This window comes from Microcebus murinus, chromosome 17, assembly GCF_040939455.1.
Source record: "Microcebus murinus isolate Inina chromosome 17, M.murinus_Inina_mat1.0, whole genome shotgun sequence".
Lineage (NCBI taxonomy): Eukaryota > Metazoa > Chordata > Mammalia > Primates > Cheirogaleidae > Microcebus > Microcebus murinus.
In genome coordinates, this window is record NC_134120.1 from 293,022 (window position 1) to 309,264 (window position 16,243).

Below are 16,243 nucleotides of genomic sequence, written 5' to 3' on the forward strand. Positions count from 1 at the left end.
AAAGCATTTTATTTTTCTGATGCTGTTGTCCATGGAATTATTTTCTTATTAATAATTTCATTTTGGAATTGTTCATTGCTACTTTGTAGAAATAAAATCATTTCATATCGATCTTGTATTGTGCAATTTTGCTGAACTCGTTTGTTAGATCTAATAGCTGTTTAGTCTATTCTTTAAGTTTTTTTTTTATATATATAATTCTGTCATCTGCAAATAGAGGTAGTTTTTCTTCTTCCACTCAGAGTTGGTTGCTTTTTATTTTTTTTTCTTGCCTAATTACCCTGGTTAGAAGCGGAGAGCATGGATATGCTTGTCTTGTTCCTGACTTTCATGAGAAAGTGTTCCATCTTTCATCATTAAGTGTGATGTTAGTTATGGGATTTTTATAGTTGCCCTCTGCATTTGTGTTTTTATCATGAAAGAATATTAGAGTTTACCAAATACTTTTCTGTGTCTGTTGAGATGACCATGTGTTTTTTATTGTGTTATTATGGTATATCACGTTGGTTGATTTTTGTATGTTGAACCAACCTTTCATTCTTGGGATAAATCCTGTTTGATCGTGGTGTATAACACTTTTTATCTGTTGCTGGATTCTGTATTATGTTGAGGATTTTTGTGTCCGTATTCATAAGAGATAATGGTTTGTAGTTTTCTTTTCTTGTGATGGCTTTGTCTGGTGTTAGTATTAGGATGATACTGGTATTATAAAATAAGTCGGCTGAGGCAGGAGGATCCTGTGAGCCCCACAGTGTGAGGTTGCCGTGAGCCACGATGACACCACCGCACTCTGCCCTGTACCCAGTGGGGAGAGAGTGAGACCCTATCTCAAAAAAAGAAAAAAAGCTGGAAGTGTTCCCTCCTTTTTAAATTTTTTTTGTGGGGGAGGAAGAAGGATTCCTCTTTATATATTTGGTAGAATTATCCCATGAACCATCTGGGCCTGAGCTTTCCTTTGTGGGCAGTTTTTAAATGACTAATTCTAATTTAATCTCTCATTATAAGTCTATTAAGATTTTCTATTTTTGGCCAGGCACGGTGGCTCATGCCTGTAATCCTAGCATTCTGGGAGGCCGAAGCGGGAGGATCGCTCAAGGTCAGGAGTTTGAGGCCAGCCTGAACAAGAGTGAGACCCTGTCTCTACTAAAAATAGAAAGAAATTAGCTGGACAACTAATATATATATATATATATATAAAAATTAGCCAGGCATGGTGGCACATGCCTATAGTCCCAGCTACTCAGGAGGCTGAGGCAGGAAGATCGCTTGAGCCCAGGAGTTTGAGGTTGCTGTGAGCTAGGCTGACGCCACGGCACTCTAGCCCAGGCAACAGAGCCAGACTCTGTCTCAAAAAAAAAAAAAAAAAAGATTTTCTATTTCTTCCCGCGTCAGTTTGGTAGTTTGTGTTGCAATTTGTCCACTTCACATATTTAATTCCACCTTATCTAGATATTATTGCCACATGGTTTTCTGAGCATCCACTTGTCCCTCTCGTTTCTGTGAGATTGTGAGTGACAATCCCGCTGTCATTCCTGACGTCAGTGATTTGAGTCTCTCTGAAACGCCCTCACTGCCAAAGTCTGGATAAGCCTTGTCAATTTTATTGTTCTTGTTAAAGAATCAACTTCGGGTTTTATTGATTTTCCTTATTGTTTTTTAATTTTCTAGTTTATCTAATTCCACTCTAGTGTTCTTTCTCTCCTTCTGCCTACTTTGGGTTTAGTTTGCTCATTTCCTAGTTCCTTAACACGTAAGGTTAGATTACTGAATTGAGATTTTTTTTCTTTCTTCCTTTTTAATATGGGTGTTTATAGCAATAATTTCCTCTAAGCAAAGCATAAAAAAATTCATTCTGGCAGTTTTGCCCTTTGATTTGATTGTTTATCACATTCACATTTAATGTTATGATGTGTTTGGACTTACATCTGTCATTTTACTTTTTGTTTTCCATGTCTTCTGTCTTTTTCCCCTCAGTCGTTGCTTCTGTATAGGTAGGTTTCTTTTGTCTTAAGTGGCTATATCCTAGCATAACATTTTAATTTCTTTAATAATTTTTTACCTATATATTTTGAGATATTTTCTTAGTAGTTACTCTAAAGCTTACAATATGCATTTTTTTTTGAGACAGAGTCTCGCTCTGTTGCCTGGGCTAGAGTGCTGTGGCATCACCTCGCTCACAGCAACCTCAAACTGGGCTCAAGCAATCCTACTGCCTCAGCCTCCAGAGTAGCTGGGACTACAGGCATGTGCCACCATGCCTGGCTAATTTTTTCTATATGGTTTTAGTTGGCCAATTAATTTCTTTCTATTTTTAGTAGAGACGGGGTCTCGCTCTTGCTCAGGCTGGTCTCGAACCCCTATCCTCGAGCAATCCCCCGCCTTGGCCTCCGAGAGTGCTGGGATGACAGGTGTGAACCATTGTGCCCGGCCTTACAATATGCATCTTAGCTTATCAGAACCTAGTTCAAATTTATACTAACTTAACTCCAGATAGAAACCTTATTCCTGTGTAGTTTTCTTCCCCCCTGCCTTTCTAACGGTGAGATCACCATACATGTTGTGTCTACATATGTTACACATCTAATAAAACATCGTTCTGATTGTTCCTTTATATAACTTCTGTCTTCGAAAGTTGAGCGAAGAAAGGAGAATCAGCACACATTTATAATTATTGTCTTAACCTTGTCATTTGCCATTTGTGGTTCTCATCATTTCCTTCTGTGAATGTGTCGCCATTTGCTGTCACTTCCTCACTCCGACACAGTTCTGATCCCGCCCACTCACGTGTGCTATTATTGTCAGGCGTTTTGCATTTCTGTATGTTAAAGGCCCCCGAATAATGCAAAGCATATTGTTTTATGCAGCTACTTTTTCAGTCAGTTAAGAGAGGAAAGGAGAAGAAATATGCACTTATATTATGTTTCACAATGACCTGCACAGTTTCCTTGACCTGCACTCTGTGTTTTCGTGTGGATTCGAGTCACATCGGCTGGCTTGTGCTTTCAGCATGAAGAGCTTACTTGTTTTCTGTAAGGTGGGTTTGCTAGCAACACATTCTCCCAGTTCTTATTTATCTGGGAGTATCTTTATTCCTGCCCTCCCCCCTTTTTTCTAAAAACAAAAAAGTTCTGGGAGATGTACGAATCTGGGTTGACAGTTTTTTTTCTTTTCAGCACTTTGAATGTGTTGTTCCACTGCCTTCTGGACCCCATTGTTACTGACGAGAAGTCCGCTGTTAATCTTATTGGGGTTTCCTTGTAAGTGACCAATATTTTTCTCTTGTTGCTGTCGAGAGTTTTGTCTTTTGTTTTTTGGCATTGAACATTTAGACTGTGATGTGTCAGGGTGTGGATCTCTTTGTTCGTACGATCCTTGGAGTTTGTCAAGCTTCTTGGGTATGTAGATTAATGTTTTTAGCATATTAGGGGAGTTTTCAGTTGTAGTTTCTTTGAGTAGTTTTCCTGCCTTTTCTCTCCTGCAGCACAGCCCGCATGCATACATGGTGCACTTAACGTCGTTCCGTGTTTCTCTGAGGCTCTGTTCATTTTTCTTAGTTCTATTTTCTCTTCGTTCTTCAGGTTGCATAATCTTTCTTGATCTTTAAGTTCAGTGATTCTTCTGCCTGCTCAAATCTTCTGTTGAGCCTTCATAGTGAGTTTTCTTCTTCTTCTTTTTAAAACTTTATTTCAGTTGTACTTTGCAAACCCAGAATTTCCATTTGGCTCTTTTTTATAATTTCTATCTCTTTATTGTTATTCTCTATTTGATACGATATTGTCATCATACTTTCTTTCAATTCTTTATGCATGTTTTCTCTAGTTTCTTTGAATATATTTATAATAGCTTTTTTGAAGTCTTTTTCTGCTAAGTACAACATCTGTGCCTCTTCAGAAGCAGTTTTTGTGCTGTTGTTTTCTCCCATTGTGTATGGGCTACATTCTTCCTGTTTCTTTGTATATCTGATTTTGTTGTTGTTGCAAACTGACATCTTAGGTAAACTGTAACAGCAGCTGTGGATACTGATCCCTGGCTTGGTCGGAGGGTGGTTTATGCTTGCTGGTTTGTTCATAATTTGGCTGGACTAGTGTGGTCTCTGAGGCTCTTCCTCCCCGGGCAGGGGGGTGACCCCAGCTGGCTTTGTCCCTGAAGCCTGGTGGGAGAGGGGGGCGGGGTCTTTGTCCCCAGGTGTTATACCTGCTGTTGGATCTGATGACGCCCCAGGGCATGTACTACCCCACGGCTGGGCAGGGGTGGCAGTCTGATGGCTGCCCAAGGAGGGCTCCTCTTGGCTGTCCCTAGGTAAACTTCGAGCTGCTCTTGGAGCCATGGCTTCCTCTGAATTGCTGACTGTGAAGGTCTCTGTTGTTTGCCAGCATCCCTAAGCTCCAGCTTGCCCGAGCTCTGGTCTAAGTGGTTCTTCCCTTGGGGTGGGGGGGCTCCAGGGCTCTCTGTTCTTGTACCCCCAGCTCCGGGCCACGCCTCGGAGCCTCTGCTCTGGAGCAGGTGGCAGGGGCAGCTGTCAGCCTCTTGGGCGACACCCCACCTGATTTGCACCTCACAGGAGCCTTCACCCTGTGAGCTGGGACCACAGAGCCTGGGGTGGAGCCCCAAGCTGGGCAGGGGAGGGGCCTGGAGCCGAGCAGGTGGGTGGGAAGTGCTGGCACCTGGTGCTCCTGGAGAAGCCATCGCCCTGCTGGCACTGGGGCAGCGGAGCCTCTTCCTGACTCACACGTGTCACAGACTGGTAGTTCCCACTGCCATTTAGGGGATGTTCTTGGATAAATGCTTCTCTGTTTGCTATTTGCCTTTAACACACTCCATAGACTTTTCTTTTTTTGAGACAGAGTCTCACTCTGTTGCCCAGGCTAGACTGCTGTGACGTCAGCCTCGCTCACAGCAACCCCAGACTCCTGGGCTCAAGCAATCCTCCGGCCTCAGCCTCCCGAGTAGCTGGGACTACAGGCATGCGCCACCATGCCCGTCAAATTTTTTGTATATATATTTTTAGCTGGCCAATGAATTTCTTTCTATTTTTAGTAGAGACTGGTTTCACTCTTGCTCAGGCTGGTTTTGAACTCCTGACCTTAAGCGATCCTCCCACCTCGGCCTCCCGGAGTGCTAGGATTACAGGCATGAGCCACCGCGCCCAGCCTGTGTCCCTGATCTTTAGGATGGAGAAAAGTTGGTGCTGGCTGAGGGAGGGCGAGGGCCACCTGCCCAGTGCCCTGCAGCCTGCCCCCGCCTGTCTGTGCTCCCTGGGTGAGCCCTCTGCTCCCTGGGCCTGCCCTGATGGCTCCTGCAGCCTCCTCGTGGGGCCAGGCGGGTCCCAGCGAGCTGCCCAGGCTGGGCTGGGTCAGGCGGGAAGCTGAGCGCCTGGGGTGGGTGGGGGGGTCACGGATCGGCCCTGCAAGGCCGGGCGTTAGCAGCTTGACCAGGGTTTTGAGGGAAGAGGGAGGATTTGGGGGTTGGTTTTTCATGAAGAGTCGATTTTTATTTTTAAAAATATTGATTTCACCGCTTTCTAAAGGGAAGTTAAAAAAAAAAAAGTAACAATGGAAACGGTCGCGAAGCTAAAGCGGGAGCGCGCCGCGCCCACACGCGGATTCGGTGCGTCTCCCAGCACGGCCCTCTCCGTGGCCTCGCGCCCGTGGCGGCTGGCTGTGGCGCGCCACCCCGTCCGGTCCCGAGGCCGGTGCGTGTCCCCGCGTGCGAGTCCCTGTGTGCGTGTCTCCGCGTGCGTGCCCCCGCGTCCTCGGGCAAGGCGCCGTGCGGTCGTCCCCGTGTGCGTGTCCCCACGTGCATGTCCCCGTGTGCGTGTCCCCCCCGTCCGGTCCCAAGGCCGGTGCGTGTCCCCGCGTGCGTGTCCCCCCGTCCGGTCCCGAGGCCAGTGCGTGTCCCCGCGTGCGAGTCCCCGCGTGCGTGTCTCCGCGTGCATGTCCCCGAGTCCTCGGGCAAGGCGCCGTGCAGTCGTCCCCGTGTGCGTGTCCCCGTGTGCGTGTCCCCGCGTGCGTGTCCCCGCGTGCGTGTCCCCGTGTGCGTGTCCCCACGTGCGTGTCCCCGTGTGCGTGTCCCCGCGTGCGTGCCCCCGCGTCCTCGGGCAAGGCGCCGTGCGGCGGCTGGGCGTTACCTGCTCTCGCCGCCTCTCGCCTCCAGAAGAGCTCTGAGCTCGAGTCTGTGCGCGGTGTTTTCTGCCGCGCTCCGCCCTGTGAATGGCTTCTTGCTGTGTAGACACTGGCCAATTTTGCGTGCACGTCTCTCTGGTGACCCTCCTGTGGGGCGGCGGCGAGTCTCGCGCACTCACCTGCGTGGCACTGCCCCTCTCCGGACGCGTGGCCTTTTTTCTAGAAGTGCCGCGGCGCCTCTGCAGACACCCGGAGTGTCCCCGCCGAGGGGTGTCCCCGCGTGAGGCCACCTGGCTGTGTTTCCTGTGGGCCGGGGTGCCGGGGTCTTTGGGCCCCCCCTCCCGAGAGATCCTCAGTCTTATGTCCCTCCGGGGAGTCAGTGACGTGGGCGGGGCTTGGCCGTGGTTGGGGGGCTCCGTCCTCCGAGGTCCGCTGGGGGGGAGGGGAGCAGGACAGGACGTGGGCTTCGCTTTTGCACTTGCTTGGGGTTTGCCTTGACTGTGTGTGGTTTCTGGCAGTCCGTGTGGGTCACTCGGGCAAACTGCCTTTTGCAAAACCCGCCTGCAATGCAGCGTCAGGGTGTGGACGGGCAGAGCAGGGGCCTGAGGCGGCCCGCAGGAGACGGGTCACCGCGGTGCGGGGTCGGAGGTGGCCCTCAGGCTCCCTGCTCTGCCAGCCAGGCGCCCGGTCCCCGGTCCCCGAGGGGACGGGGAGATGCGTGTTCCATAGCAGGCGCCCTCCTGGCTGCGCCCTTCTCCGCCCACACCTGTGCCAAAGCCCTGCCTCCGTCAGACGCCAGCTCACTCCGCGCTTCGCCTTGGGGACACCGCGGCCCCAGGTGTCACGCACGCTCCTTCTCCGGGCAGCGGGACACAGGCTCATGCTGAGTCACCCCGGGTTTGTGGACAGTCCGGGGCTCCCAGGTCTTCTCTCTGGGTGACGAGACCGTGACCCGGGCTTTGCTCATCACTCACCGGCCCTGGTCGGCTTCTGCACCTGGGCGCCCTCGCATGGCCACGACCCCGCCACCCCTCCCCGCGGCCCGGAGGCCGGTGCTGGCCTGACCTGCCCGTCGCTGCCCCCTCTGCGCCAGCCCTGCGGCCAACTGGCCTCTTGGGGACTCCCAGCAGCAACTGGGACTGCTGTGTGGACCCTGCCCAGGGTGCATCTGGGGTGTAGACTGCTCCCCGAGTGTGCCAGGCGCCCCAGCCCTGGCACGGGAGGGAGAACACTGGGCAGCTGAGGTTTCTCGCAGGTTGGTTCCTGTCGAGATGGTTGTGTTTAGATGTATTGGGGTGGTGAAATGCAGGGTTAGCACTGATTTCAGCGGTTTCGTTTTGTAATTTGATGTGGCCACCAGCAAATACAGACTCCGCGTGTGGCTCTGCCCACGCCTGGGCCCCCAGGCCCTGCCTCGGTTGCTGGGGGGAGGGGTCCGACCTCCTTCAGGCTCCTCCAGGATGACGGTCCTGCCCCAACCTGAGCATCTGTGTTCCTGGGGTTGTTTCTGGGGTCCAACGCTGGCCAGGCCTGCGCAGGACTGGGTTTCCTACACAAGCGTGTTCTCTGAATTGTTTTACCCCTTTCATAGGTTTTTTTCCCCATTTTTTCCTATTGTGGTAAAATATTTAGCATAAAATCTACCCGGTGCAGAGTCGGCTGCGTGGGATTAAACACAATGTGCAGGCTGGGCTCGGTGGCTCACACCTGTAATCCTAGCACTCCGGGAGGCTGAGGAGGGAGGATCACTCAAGGTCAGTAGTTTAAAACCAGCCTGAGCAAGAGCGAGACCCCGTCTCTACTACCAAAAAAAAAAAAAAAAAAAGGAAAAATTAATTGGCCAACTAAAAACATATAGAAAAAATGAGCTGGGAATGGTGGTGCATGCCTGTAGTCCCAGCTACTCGGGAGGCTGAGGCAGGAGGATTGCTTGAGCCCAGGAGTTTGAGGTTGCTGTGAGCTAGGCTGACGCCACAGCACTCTAGCCTGGGCAACAAAGCGAGACTCTGTCTCAAAAATAAGTAAATACAATGTGTAGCTGCCCCCGTCCGTCTTCCCAGACGGAGACTTGTCTCCCGGAAGCACTCACGCCCCGCCCCGCCCCGCCCCGCCCCCAGCGTCCGGCTGTCTGGGGCCTCGTGTGGGGAATCACACACGTCTGCCCCCCACCCGCTCGTTCACTCCGCTCGCTGGCCTCGAGGCTGGCTGCACCACCGCTTTGCCGCAGGTGTCGGAATCTCTTCTCGAGAAGGCCGGATGACGTCCCCGTGGGCCTGTCCCACTCGCCGGACGTGGGCATTGCGGTGGCTTCCACCTGCGACGGTTGTGACGGACCCTGCCGTGAGCGCAGGTGTGGGGACGCTGTGCAAGGCCCTGCTCTCAGTTCTTGTGGGTGTGCGCCCAGGCGGGCTTGCTGGATCACGCGGCAACTCTGTTTTTCTTTTTTTTTTTTTGAGACAGAATGTCACTCTGTTGCCCAGACTAGAGTGCGGTGGCGTCATCCTAGCTCACTGCAACCTCCAACTCTCAAGCTCAAGCGATCCTCCTGCCTCAGCCTCCCAAGTAGCTGGGACTACTACCACCATGCGCCACCATGTCCGGCTAATTTTTTCTATATATTTTTAGTTCGCCAATTAATTTGTTTCTATTTTTAGTAGAGACAGGTCTCACTCTTGCTCAGGCTGGTCTTGCACTCCTGACCTTGAGTGATCCTCCCGCCTCGGCCTTCCAGAGTGCTGGGATCACAGGCGTGAGCCACCGCGCCCGGCCTGCAACTCTACTTTTAATAGTTTTGAGGAGCTGTTTTCCACAGAAACTGCCCCATTTACGTCTCCACCAGCAGACACTGGCCTCCTGGCTTTTTCGATAGTGGCTCCTGTGCTGGGTGTGCCATGGTATCTCCTCGTGGTTTCGGTCTGCGTTTTCCTGATATGATGAGTGGTGGTGAGCGTCTTTTCATGTGCTTGTTGGCCAGTGGTAGATCTTCTTTGGAGAAAAACATATTTTTCAGCCTTTGCACATTTTTTAATTGGGTTTTTTCATTGTTGAGCGGTAGGAGCTCTGTGTGTTTTGGACGTCATTTCTTAGCAGATACGTGGTTTGCAAGTGTTTTCTCTTTTTCCATCGGTTGCCTTTTCACCTTGTTGATTTTTGTGCGTTGAAACCCAGAAGTTTTAAATTTTGATGAAGTGCGACTTATTGCTTTGTCTTTTGTTGCCTGTGCTTTGGTGTTATAGCCAAGAAGTCATAGACAAACCCAACATCATGAGGGGCTTCTACATGTTCTCTTCTAAGAGCTTTATAGTTTTAGGCCTTACATTTGTTTCTTTGATCCATTTTAGGTTAAATTTTGTATATGGTATAAGGTAAGTATGTCCAAGTTTGTTCTTTTTCTCAAAAACTGTTTAATGAGGATTATCTATTTTTCACTTACTAATGACTCCCTCAGAGAAGCTAAAATAGAAAGGTCCCATACAGATTGACCTCAGACCTGGGTTTCCTTGGGCCCCACTTGGTGTCCTGTGTCCACAGCTGACCGGTGACAGCCATCCCTGCACTGGCCTGTCCTTGGGCCCCACCTGGTGTCCTGTGTCCACAGCCCACCTGTGCACAGCCATCCTGCACTGGCCCGTCCTTGGGCCCCACCTGGTGTCCTGTGTCCACAGCCCACCTGTGCACAGCCGTCCTGCATTGGCCCATCCTTGTTCCTCACCTGGTGTCCTGTGTCCACAGCCCACCTGTGCACAGCCGTCCTGCATTGGCCCATCCTTGTTCCCCACCTGGTGTCCTGTGTCCACAGCCCACCTGTGCACAGCCGTCCTGCACTGGCCCATCCTTGTTCCCCACCTGGTGTCCTGTGTCCACAGCCCACCTGTGCACAGCTGACCCTGCTCAGGCCCGTCCTTGGGCCCCACCTGGTGTCTGGTGTCCACAGCCCACCTGTGACAGCCGTCCTGCACTGACCTGACCTTGGGCCCCACCTGGTGTCCTGTGTCCACAGCCCACTTGTGCACAGCCGTCCTGCACTGGCCCATCCTTGTTCCCTACCTGGTGTCCTGTGTCCACAGCCCACCTGTGCACAGCTGACTCTGCTCAGGCCTGTCCTTGGGCCCCACCTGGTGTCCTGTGTCCACAGCCCACCTGTGCACAGCCGTCCTGCTCAGGCCTTTCCCCCTCACTGCAGCTCCCCTGTGTTCCAGGAGGTGACCCCCCCCCCCGCCCCCGAGTGACCTCAGGCCCCGCCTCTTGCTAAGTGCTCTTGCACAGGTTGCGGGAGGGGCTCATGGGTGCAGCCAGGACACCCCTTGTCCAGCCCCCGCCCGCCACGCCTGCCCGTGTGCGGGGCCTGCGGCTGGGCCCTGCTCTGACCCTGCTGGGGAAGGGGCCCTTCAGCCTCCTGCACCTGGCAGGCCTCTGGCGGTCTCTCCCCATTTACCTGATGTTTCCCCACAGCCCAGCCGCTCTGTCCCCAGGGCACTGCGTGTTCACCTGCCTTGTTTAATTTGCAGTTTGTGTAAGTGTTTGCGAGCACACAGCCAAGTGGGTGGTGACAGTGTATGTCGGTCTCGTCGAGGGCAGGCACATAACAAGAATCAAGACTGACTCGTTTGTTGTCATGACAGCCCTGGCGGCAGGGACTGCGACTCCCTGTGTCCCCGAGGGAAGGAGACCCCTGGCCAGCCTGGTGTCCCTGGGGGCCTGTGGTTCTGGCCCGGGATCAGAGTCCCGAGACTGGTGCAGTCCTCATGTGGTGCTGCCTCCCAGAGACGCGAAGATGAACTTTAAGGATTTTGGCATCTTTTTTTCTTATTTTTAAGAGGCAGGGTCTTGCTCTGTCACCCAGGCCAGAGCGCAGTGGCACAATGGCAGCTCACTGCAGCCTTGAACTCTTGAGCTCAAGTGATCCTCCTGCCTGTCTCCCAAGAAGCTGGGACTGCAGGTGCATGCCCTAAGCCACTGCACCTGGCTTGACTTCAGCATGTTTTGTGTTGACTTAATATATGTACAAGTTTCCCTCAGAAATGCCTGGACCAGAAAACACGCAGCTTTTGTCTCCTCACTCTGACCTTGGCCTCTGCCTCTCCCTCAGTTCACGTCTCCTTACCTGCACCCCTCACCTGCACCCCTCACCTGTACCCCTGGACCTCTGCACCTCTGACCTGCACCCCTCACCTGGACACCTGCACACCTGTACCCCTCACCTGCACCCCTTACCTGCACACCTGTCTCCCTGACCTGCACACCCAGCTGAAGTTGCTCTCTCTGTCTGTCCTAGACTTCGACCCTCACCACTTCTGGCACTGGAGCAGCTTCTCGGACTACGTGCAGTGTGTCCTGGCCTTCACAGGTGTGGCGGGCTACATTACGTACCTGTCCATCGACTCGGCCCTGTTCGTGGAGACCCTGGGCTTCCTGGCTGTGTTTACTGAGGCCATGCTGGGCGTGCCACAGCTCTACCGCAACCACTGCCACCGGTCCACGGAGGGCATGAGGTAGGATGTTCTCATCAGCACTGTAAAGCTGCCAGATACAGAGCCAGGTAGGTTTAAGCACATGGGCCCTTGGCCCTCCTGTCTGAGCAGACGTGTCTGTGTGCGAGGGCCGAGGGGCAGCACCTAGCCCGGCACAGGGTCGGCCGGCTGTGCCTGCGGGGCCGCTGAGACAGAGGCTGCTTGAGGGGAGGGAGGGCTTGAGGGTGGCTGGAAGGGACAGAGAACAGGTGTGGCCCCAGATGGGGAGGGGTGCGGGACAGCGAGCCTGGGGGTGGGGAAGCTGCCTGGAACCTGCCCTGGCTGCTGGACACAGGCCGCTGACTGTCCCCGAGGCCCCAGCTGTGGCCTCCACCCTGACCGCTGGCAGAGGTGGGTGGGACTGGAGTTTGGAACCGTAGACCAAGTGCGGCATACCCTCTGCCGGCCCAGCCTGGATGCCCGCAGGGTGACCGCCAGCACCAGGGACGAGCAAAGACCCTTCCCGTGGCTCACTCGAGAGCCTCGATGTGACAGCACTGTGGTAACAAGAGACCAGCGTGTCCCACAGGGAGAGACACCACTCGCACACTACACACCCCCTTCACGGCGTGCCGCCGAGGGGTTTCCGTATATTCAGAATTGTGCAGCCACCACCACAGTCTAATTTCGGAATATTTTCAGCACCCTAGAGAGGAGTCCCGGGCATACGAGCTGTCACTCCCACTTGCCACCCCCACCCACTGTCTGCCTCTGTGGATTTGCCTCTTCTGGGCACTTCACATGCAGAGTCATGCAACATGTGGCCTTTTGTGACTGGCTTCTGTCGCTGAGCGTGATGTTTTTCAGGGTCACGCATGTTGTAGCCTGTGTCAGGGCTTTGCTCCTTTTTGCAGTTGAGGAATATTCTGTGGCATGGTTATAGCAAGTGCTGCTCATCCATCCTTCTGCGGATGGACACTGGGGCTGTGCAGCAGCTCGGAGGCGGTTGTGAATGTGCTGCTGTGCACGCCCACGTCCACATTTCACGTGGATGTGTGTTTTCCTTTCTCTCAAGTATGTACCTGGGAGCAGAATCCTGGGGTCAGATGGTATCTGAGCCTTCCAGGAGCTGCCAGAATGTTCCCACAGGAAGGGAGGGCAGGGCAGGTGAGGGGTTTGAAGGTGGGGGCAGCTAAGGTTGGGGTGCAGTGAGGGGTTGGCTGGCTCCCAGCCCTAGTCAGGCAGGGGAGGCTGGTTATAAACCAAAATTACACATGAAGAATCAGAAAAATCTCAACTCTCAAAGGAAATGATAATCAGCAGATACCAATCCAAAGCAAAACAGATGCTGGAATTATCTGAGAATATTAAAGTCACTATTATAACTATGCTCCATAGAGTAAGAGCAAATACTCTTAAAATGAGTGGAAACATAGACTATCTCAGCAGAGAAGTGGAAGGTATTAAAAAAATATATTTTAGTTGAAAAATACAATAATGTAAGCTGAGAGGAAGCAGTGCATTTGAAGACAAACCAACAAAAAGTATCTATTCTGAACAGAAAGCAATTGAAAAAAATATGAATAGTCAGGGGCAATACCAAAAGCCCTAATATTCATGTCATCTGAGTCCAGAGGAGAAAGAATGTGGTATAGAAAAAAATAATAGGCTGGGATGGTGGCTCATACCTGTATTCCTAGCACTGTGGGAGGCCGAGGCAGGAGGATTGCTTGAGCTTAGAAGTTTGAGACCAGCCTGAGCCAAGAGTAAGACCCCATCTCTACTAAAAATAGAAAAATTAGCTCAGCGTGTTGGCGTGTGTCTGTAGTCCGAGCTACTCAGGAGGCTGAGGCAGGAGGATCACTAGAGCCCAGGAGTTGGAGGTTGCAGTGAGCTATGATGATGCCACTGCACTCTTAGCCCAGGCAACAGAGAGAGACCCTGTTTCACAAAAAGAAACAAAAAAGAAAAAGGAAAAAAAAGTTGAAATAGGCTCAAGATACCTTAAATTTGGTGAACGGTAACATAGATTTAAGAAGTTCAGTAAATCTCAAACATGTGTCACATCAGAAACTTATAAGAACCAAAGTCGAAGGAAAAATGTTGAAATCAGACAAAAAAGGATATATATCTATATCTATCTATATGAACAACAGTTTGAATTACTGTGGACTTTTCATCGGAAACCATGGAGATCAGAAGGAAGCAGCACATTTTTTAGATGCTGAAAGAAAAGGACTGTCAACCCAGAATTTTATATTAGCAAAAATATCCTTCATTAATAAAGGTGAAGTGAAGTTTTCACTTCACTTCTCAAATGAAGGAAAACCAAGAGAATGCATTGCCATCAGTCCTGCTTTAAAGGAAATGTTAAAGTTCTTCAGCTGGAAGGGAAACGGTACCAGACAGAAACGTGGAACTCCAGGAATGAAGGAAGAGCAACAGAAATGGCTAATATCTGGGTAAACATAATAGATTATTTTTCTTTGATGATTTTTCAAATATGTGTGAAGCTTAACAGCAAAACTGTAACATTGTCTGGTGGGGTTTTCAGTGCACGTAGGTATAATGCATATGACAGCTACAGCATGAAAGAGGGAGGCTAGAACAGCCTTATGGGGGTCAGGTTTCCTCATTCCACGTGAAGCAATAAAATACTGATTCTAAGCAGACTCTGAAAAGTTAAATATATTATAATTCCCTAGAGTAGAATTTTTCAGCACCAGCACTACTGGTATTATTGTAGGGGAGTATCCTATGATTGTGAATGTTTACCAGTGGCCACAGCCTCTAGCCACTAGATGTCAGTAGCATTCTTCCAGTTGTGACAACTAAAAATGTCTCCAGAAATCGCCAGATGGAATGGGGAGACGGGGGCAAAACCATTCCCACTTGGGAACTACCACCCTAGTGTAAGCACTAAAAAAACCTATACAAAGTGACACAGTGAAAAACACATTAGATAAAATGGGATACTAAGAACATTTACAATAATCTAAAAGAAGGCAGGAATAAAAAATAGGGACAATTTGAGAACAGAAAAGTAAAATGGTAGACCTACATTCAAACATATCAATAAGAACATTAAATGGTTGAAACATACCAATTAAAGGCTAGAGATTTTCACAGTGATTATAAAAATAAGACCCAACCACCCGCTGTCTATCAAAAACCCACTTTAAATATAGTGACATAGGTTAAAAATAAAAGGCTGGGAAAGATGCGTACGAGAGTGAACTATATATACTATGCATACATGAATCAAAGGAAACTGGAATAGCTATATTAATATCAGACAAAGTAAAGGAAATTTGCTTTGGATTAAAAGGGACAATACATAATGATAAACAGGTAAATTCACCAGTAGATACAGTAATCCTAAACGCATATGCACTGAACAACAGAACCTCAAAATGCATAAAGCCAAAGCTGGTACAAATGAAAAGACAAATCCACAATTAAAGAATTCAATTCTCCTCATTAATTGAGAGAAAAAGAAGACAGAAAATCATCAAGGATATGATCTGAACACCACCAGTAGCCAAGTGAATCTTATTGACATCTATAGAACACTCTACCCAAAATATGCATTCTTTTCAAATGGTCATTGAGCATTCACCAAAACAGACCATTTACTGGGTCATAAAGATTTATTTAAAGGAACTGAAACCATCCAAACTATGTTGTATGGCTATAATGTAATTAAGTTAGAAATTCATCTCCAAAGATTTAGAAGCTAAGCAACATACTTCTAAATAATCTGTTAATCATAGAGGATGTCTCAAAGCAAATTAGAAAATATTTCGAGCTGAAAACAAAACATATCAAAATTTGTGGGATGCAGTTAAAGCAATACTTAGAGGTAAATTTGTAGTCCTCCAGGACCCAGGAAATGACATAATGATCTAGCAAAACTGACCCAAGTGGAATAATCTCACACCGTCTTGGTTTTTCCTGTGGGTTTAATTACCAAGCCACATTTATGTTCTCAGAGGCTGATAGGACTCGCCTGTAGCTGAGCGTGGGCTTGAGGAGAAGGTGCAAGTGCATTTCTGCCTCTGCCTGGCGGTTCCTTTCGCCATGTTGCACTCCCAGCTGCGGTCTCTGTCTCTTGACCCTGCACGTGGGGACTCCCCGAGCCCTGGATTTTCGGTGAACTGGGGCTGAGGCTCAGAGGTGCACGTGGCTCCCGTGGGCAGGCGGTGTGTCCCCGTCTCCTCGGCACCCCTCCTCCTTGGTGGCCCAGCAGCCCCTGGGCTGTGTGGTCTGGCTTCGTTGGCTGTGAAACATTCAGACTGCCCATGGAAACGGGTTTAATTTAGATGTATGTCCTGCAGGAAGGGAGGGGTGCTCATGTTTGCTGCCAGCCAGGCCAGGGCGCCAGACACAGTGGGCAGAGAGGGATGCGGGTGGCCCAGGACAGTGGGTGGCGGATGTTCCTTCTTCACTCACCAAGGTCCCTGTGCCGCGGGGACTGACAGAGACATATGAAGGCAGAGTTTGCACCGATGACCAATAACGGAGACCCCGAGGGTCTCGGGCGTGGAGAAGGCCGGGGGAAGCAGCTTTGCTCTGCTCGTGCCTGGCCTTGGCCCTCGGCCCGGCAGCCTTTGGTTTGTGCCTTTGGCCCCCCAGGGTGCGGGCTGTGGGGTGCAGGAGCTCTGGGGGAAA

At 50.6% G+C, this 16,243-nt stretch overlaps 1 protein-coding gene and 1 long non-coding RNA gene across 3 annotated transcripts in view; both read left to right on the forward strand.

Annotated features, from left to right (window-relative positions):
• The window catches only part of SLC66A2 (solute carrier family 66 member 2), a 36,018-nt gene that overhangs the window by 17,752 nt on the left and 2,023 nt on the right, over window positions 1-16,243 (forward strand). For both annotated transcript variants that reach the window (XM_020282232.2, XM_075993782.1), the window contains one exon: window positions 11,398-11,614. In XM_020282232.2, the coding sequence (XP_020137821.2) occupies window positions 11,398-11,614 (217 nt within the window). The remainder of the gene's footprint in view (window positions 1-11,397; window positions 11,615-16,243) is intronic.
• Window positions 11,668-12,914, forward strand: LOC142861638 (uncharacterized). The gene is made up of 2 exons (XR_012912861.1): window positions 11,668-12,017; window positions 12,071-12,914. It is a non-coding gene; the product is annotated as an uncharacterized LOC142861638 (long non-coding RNA).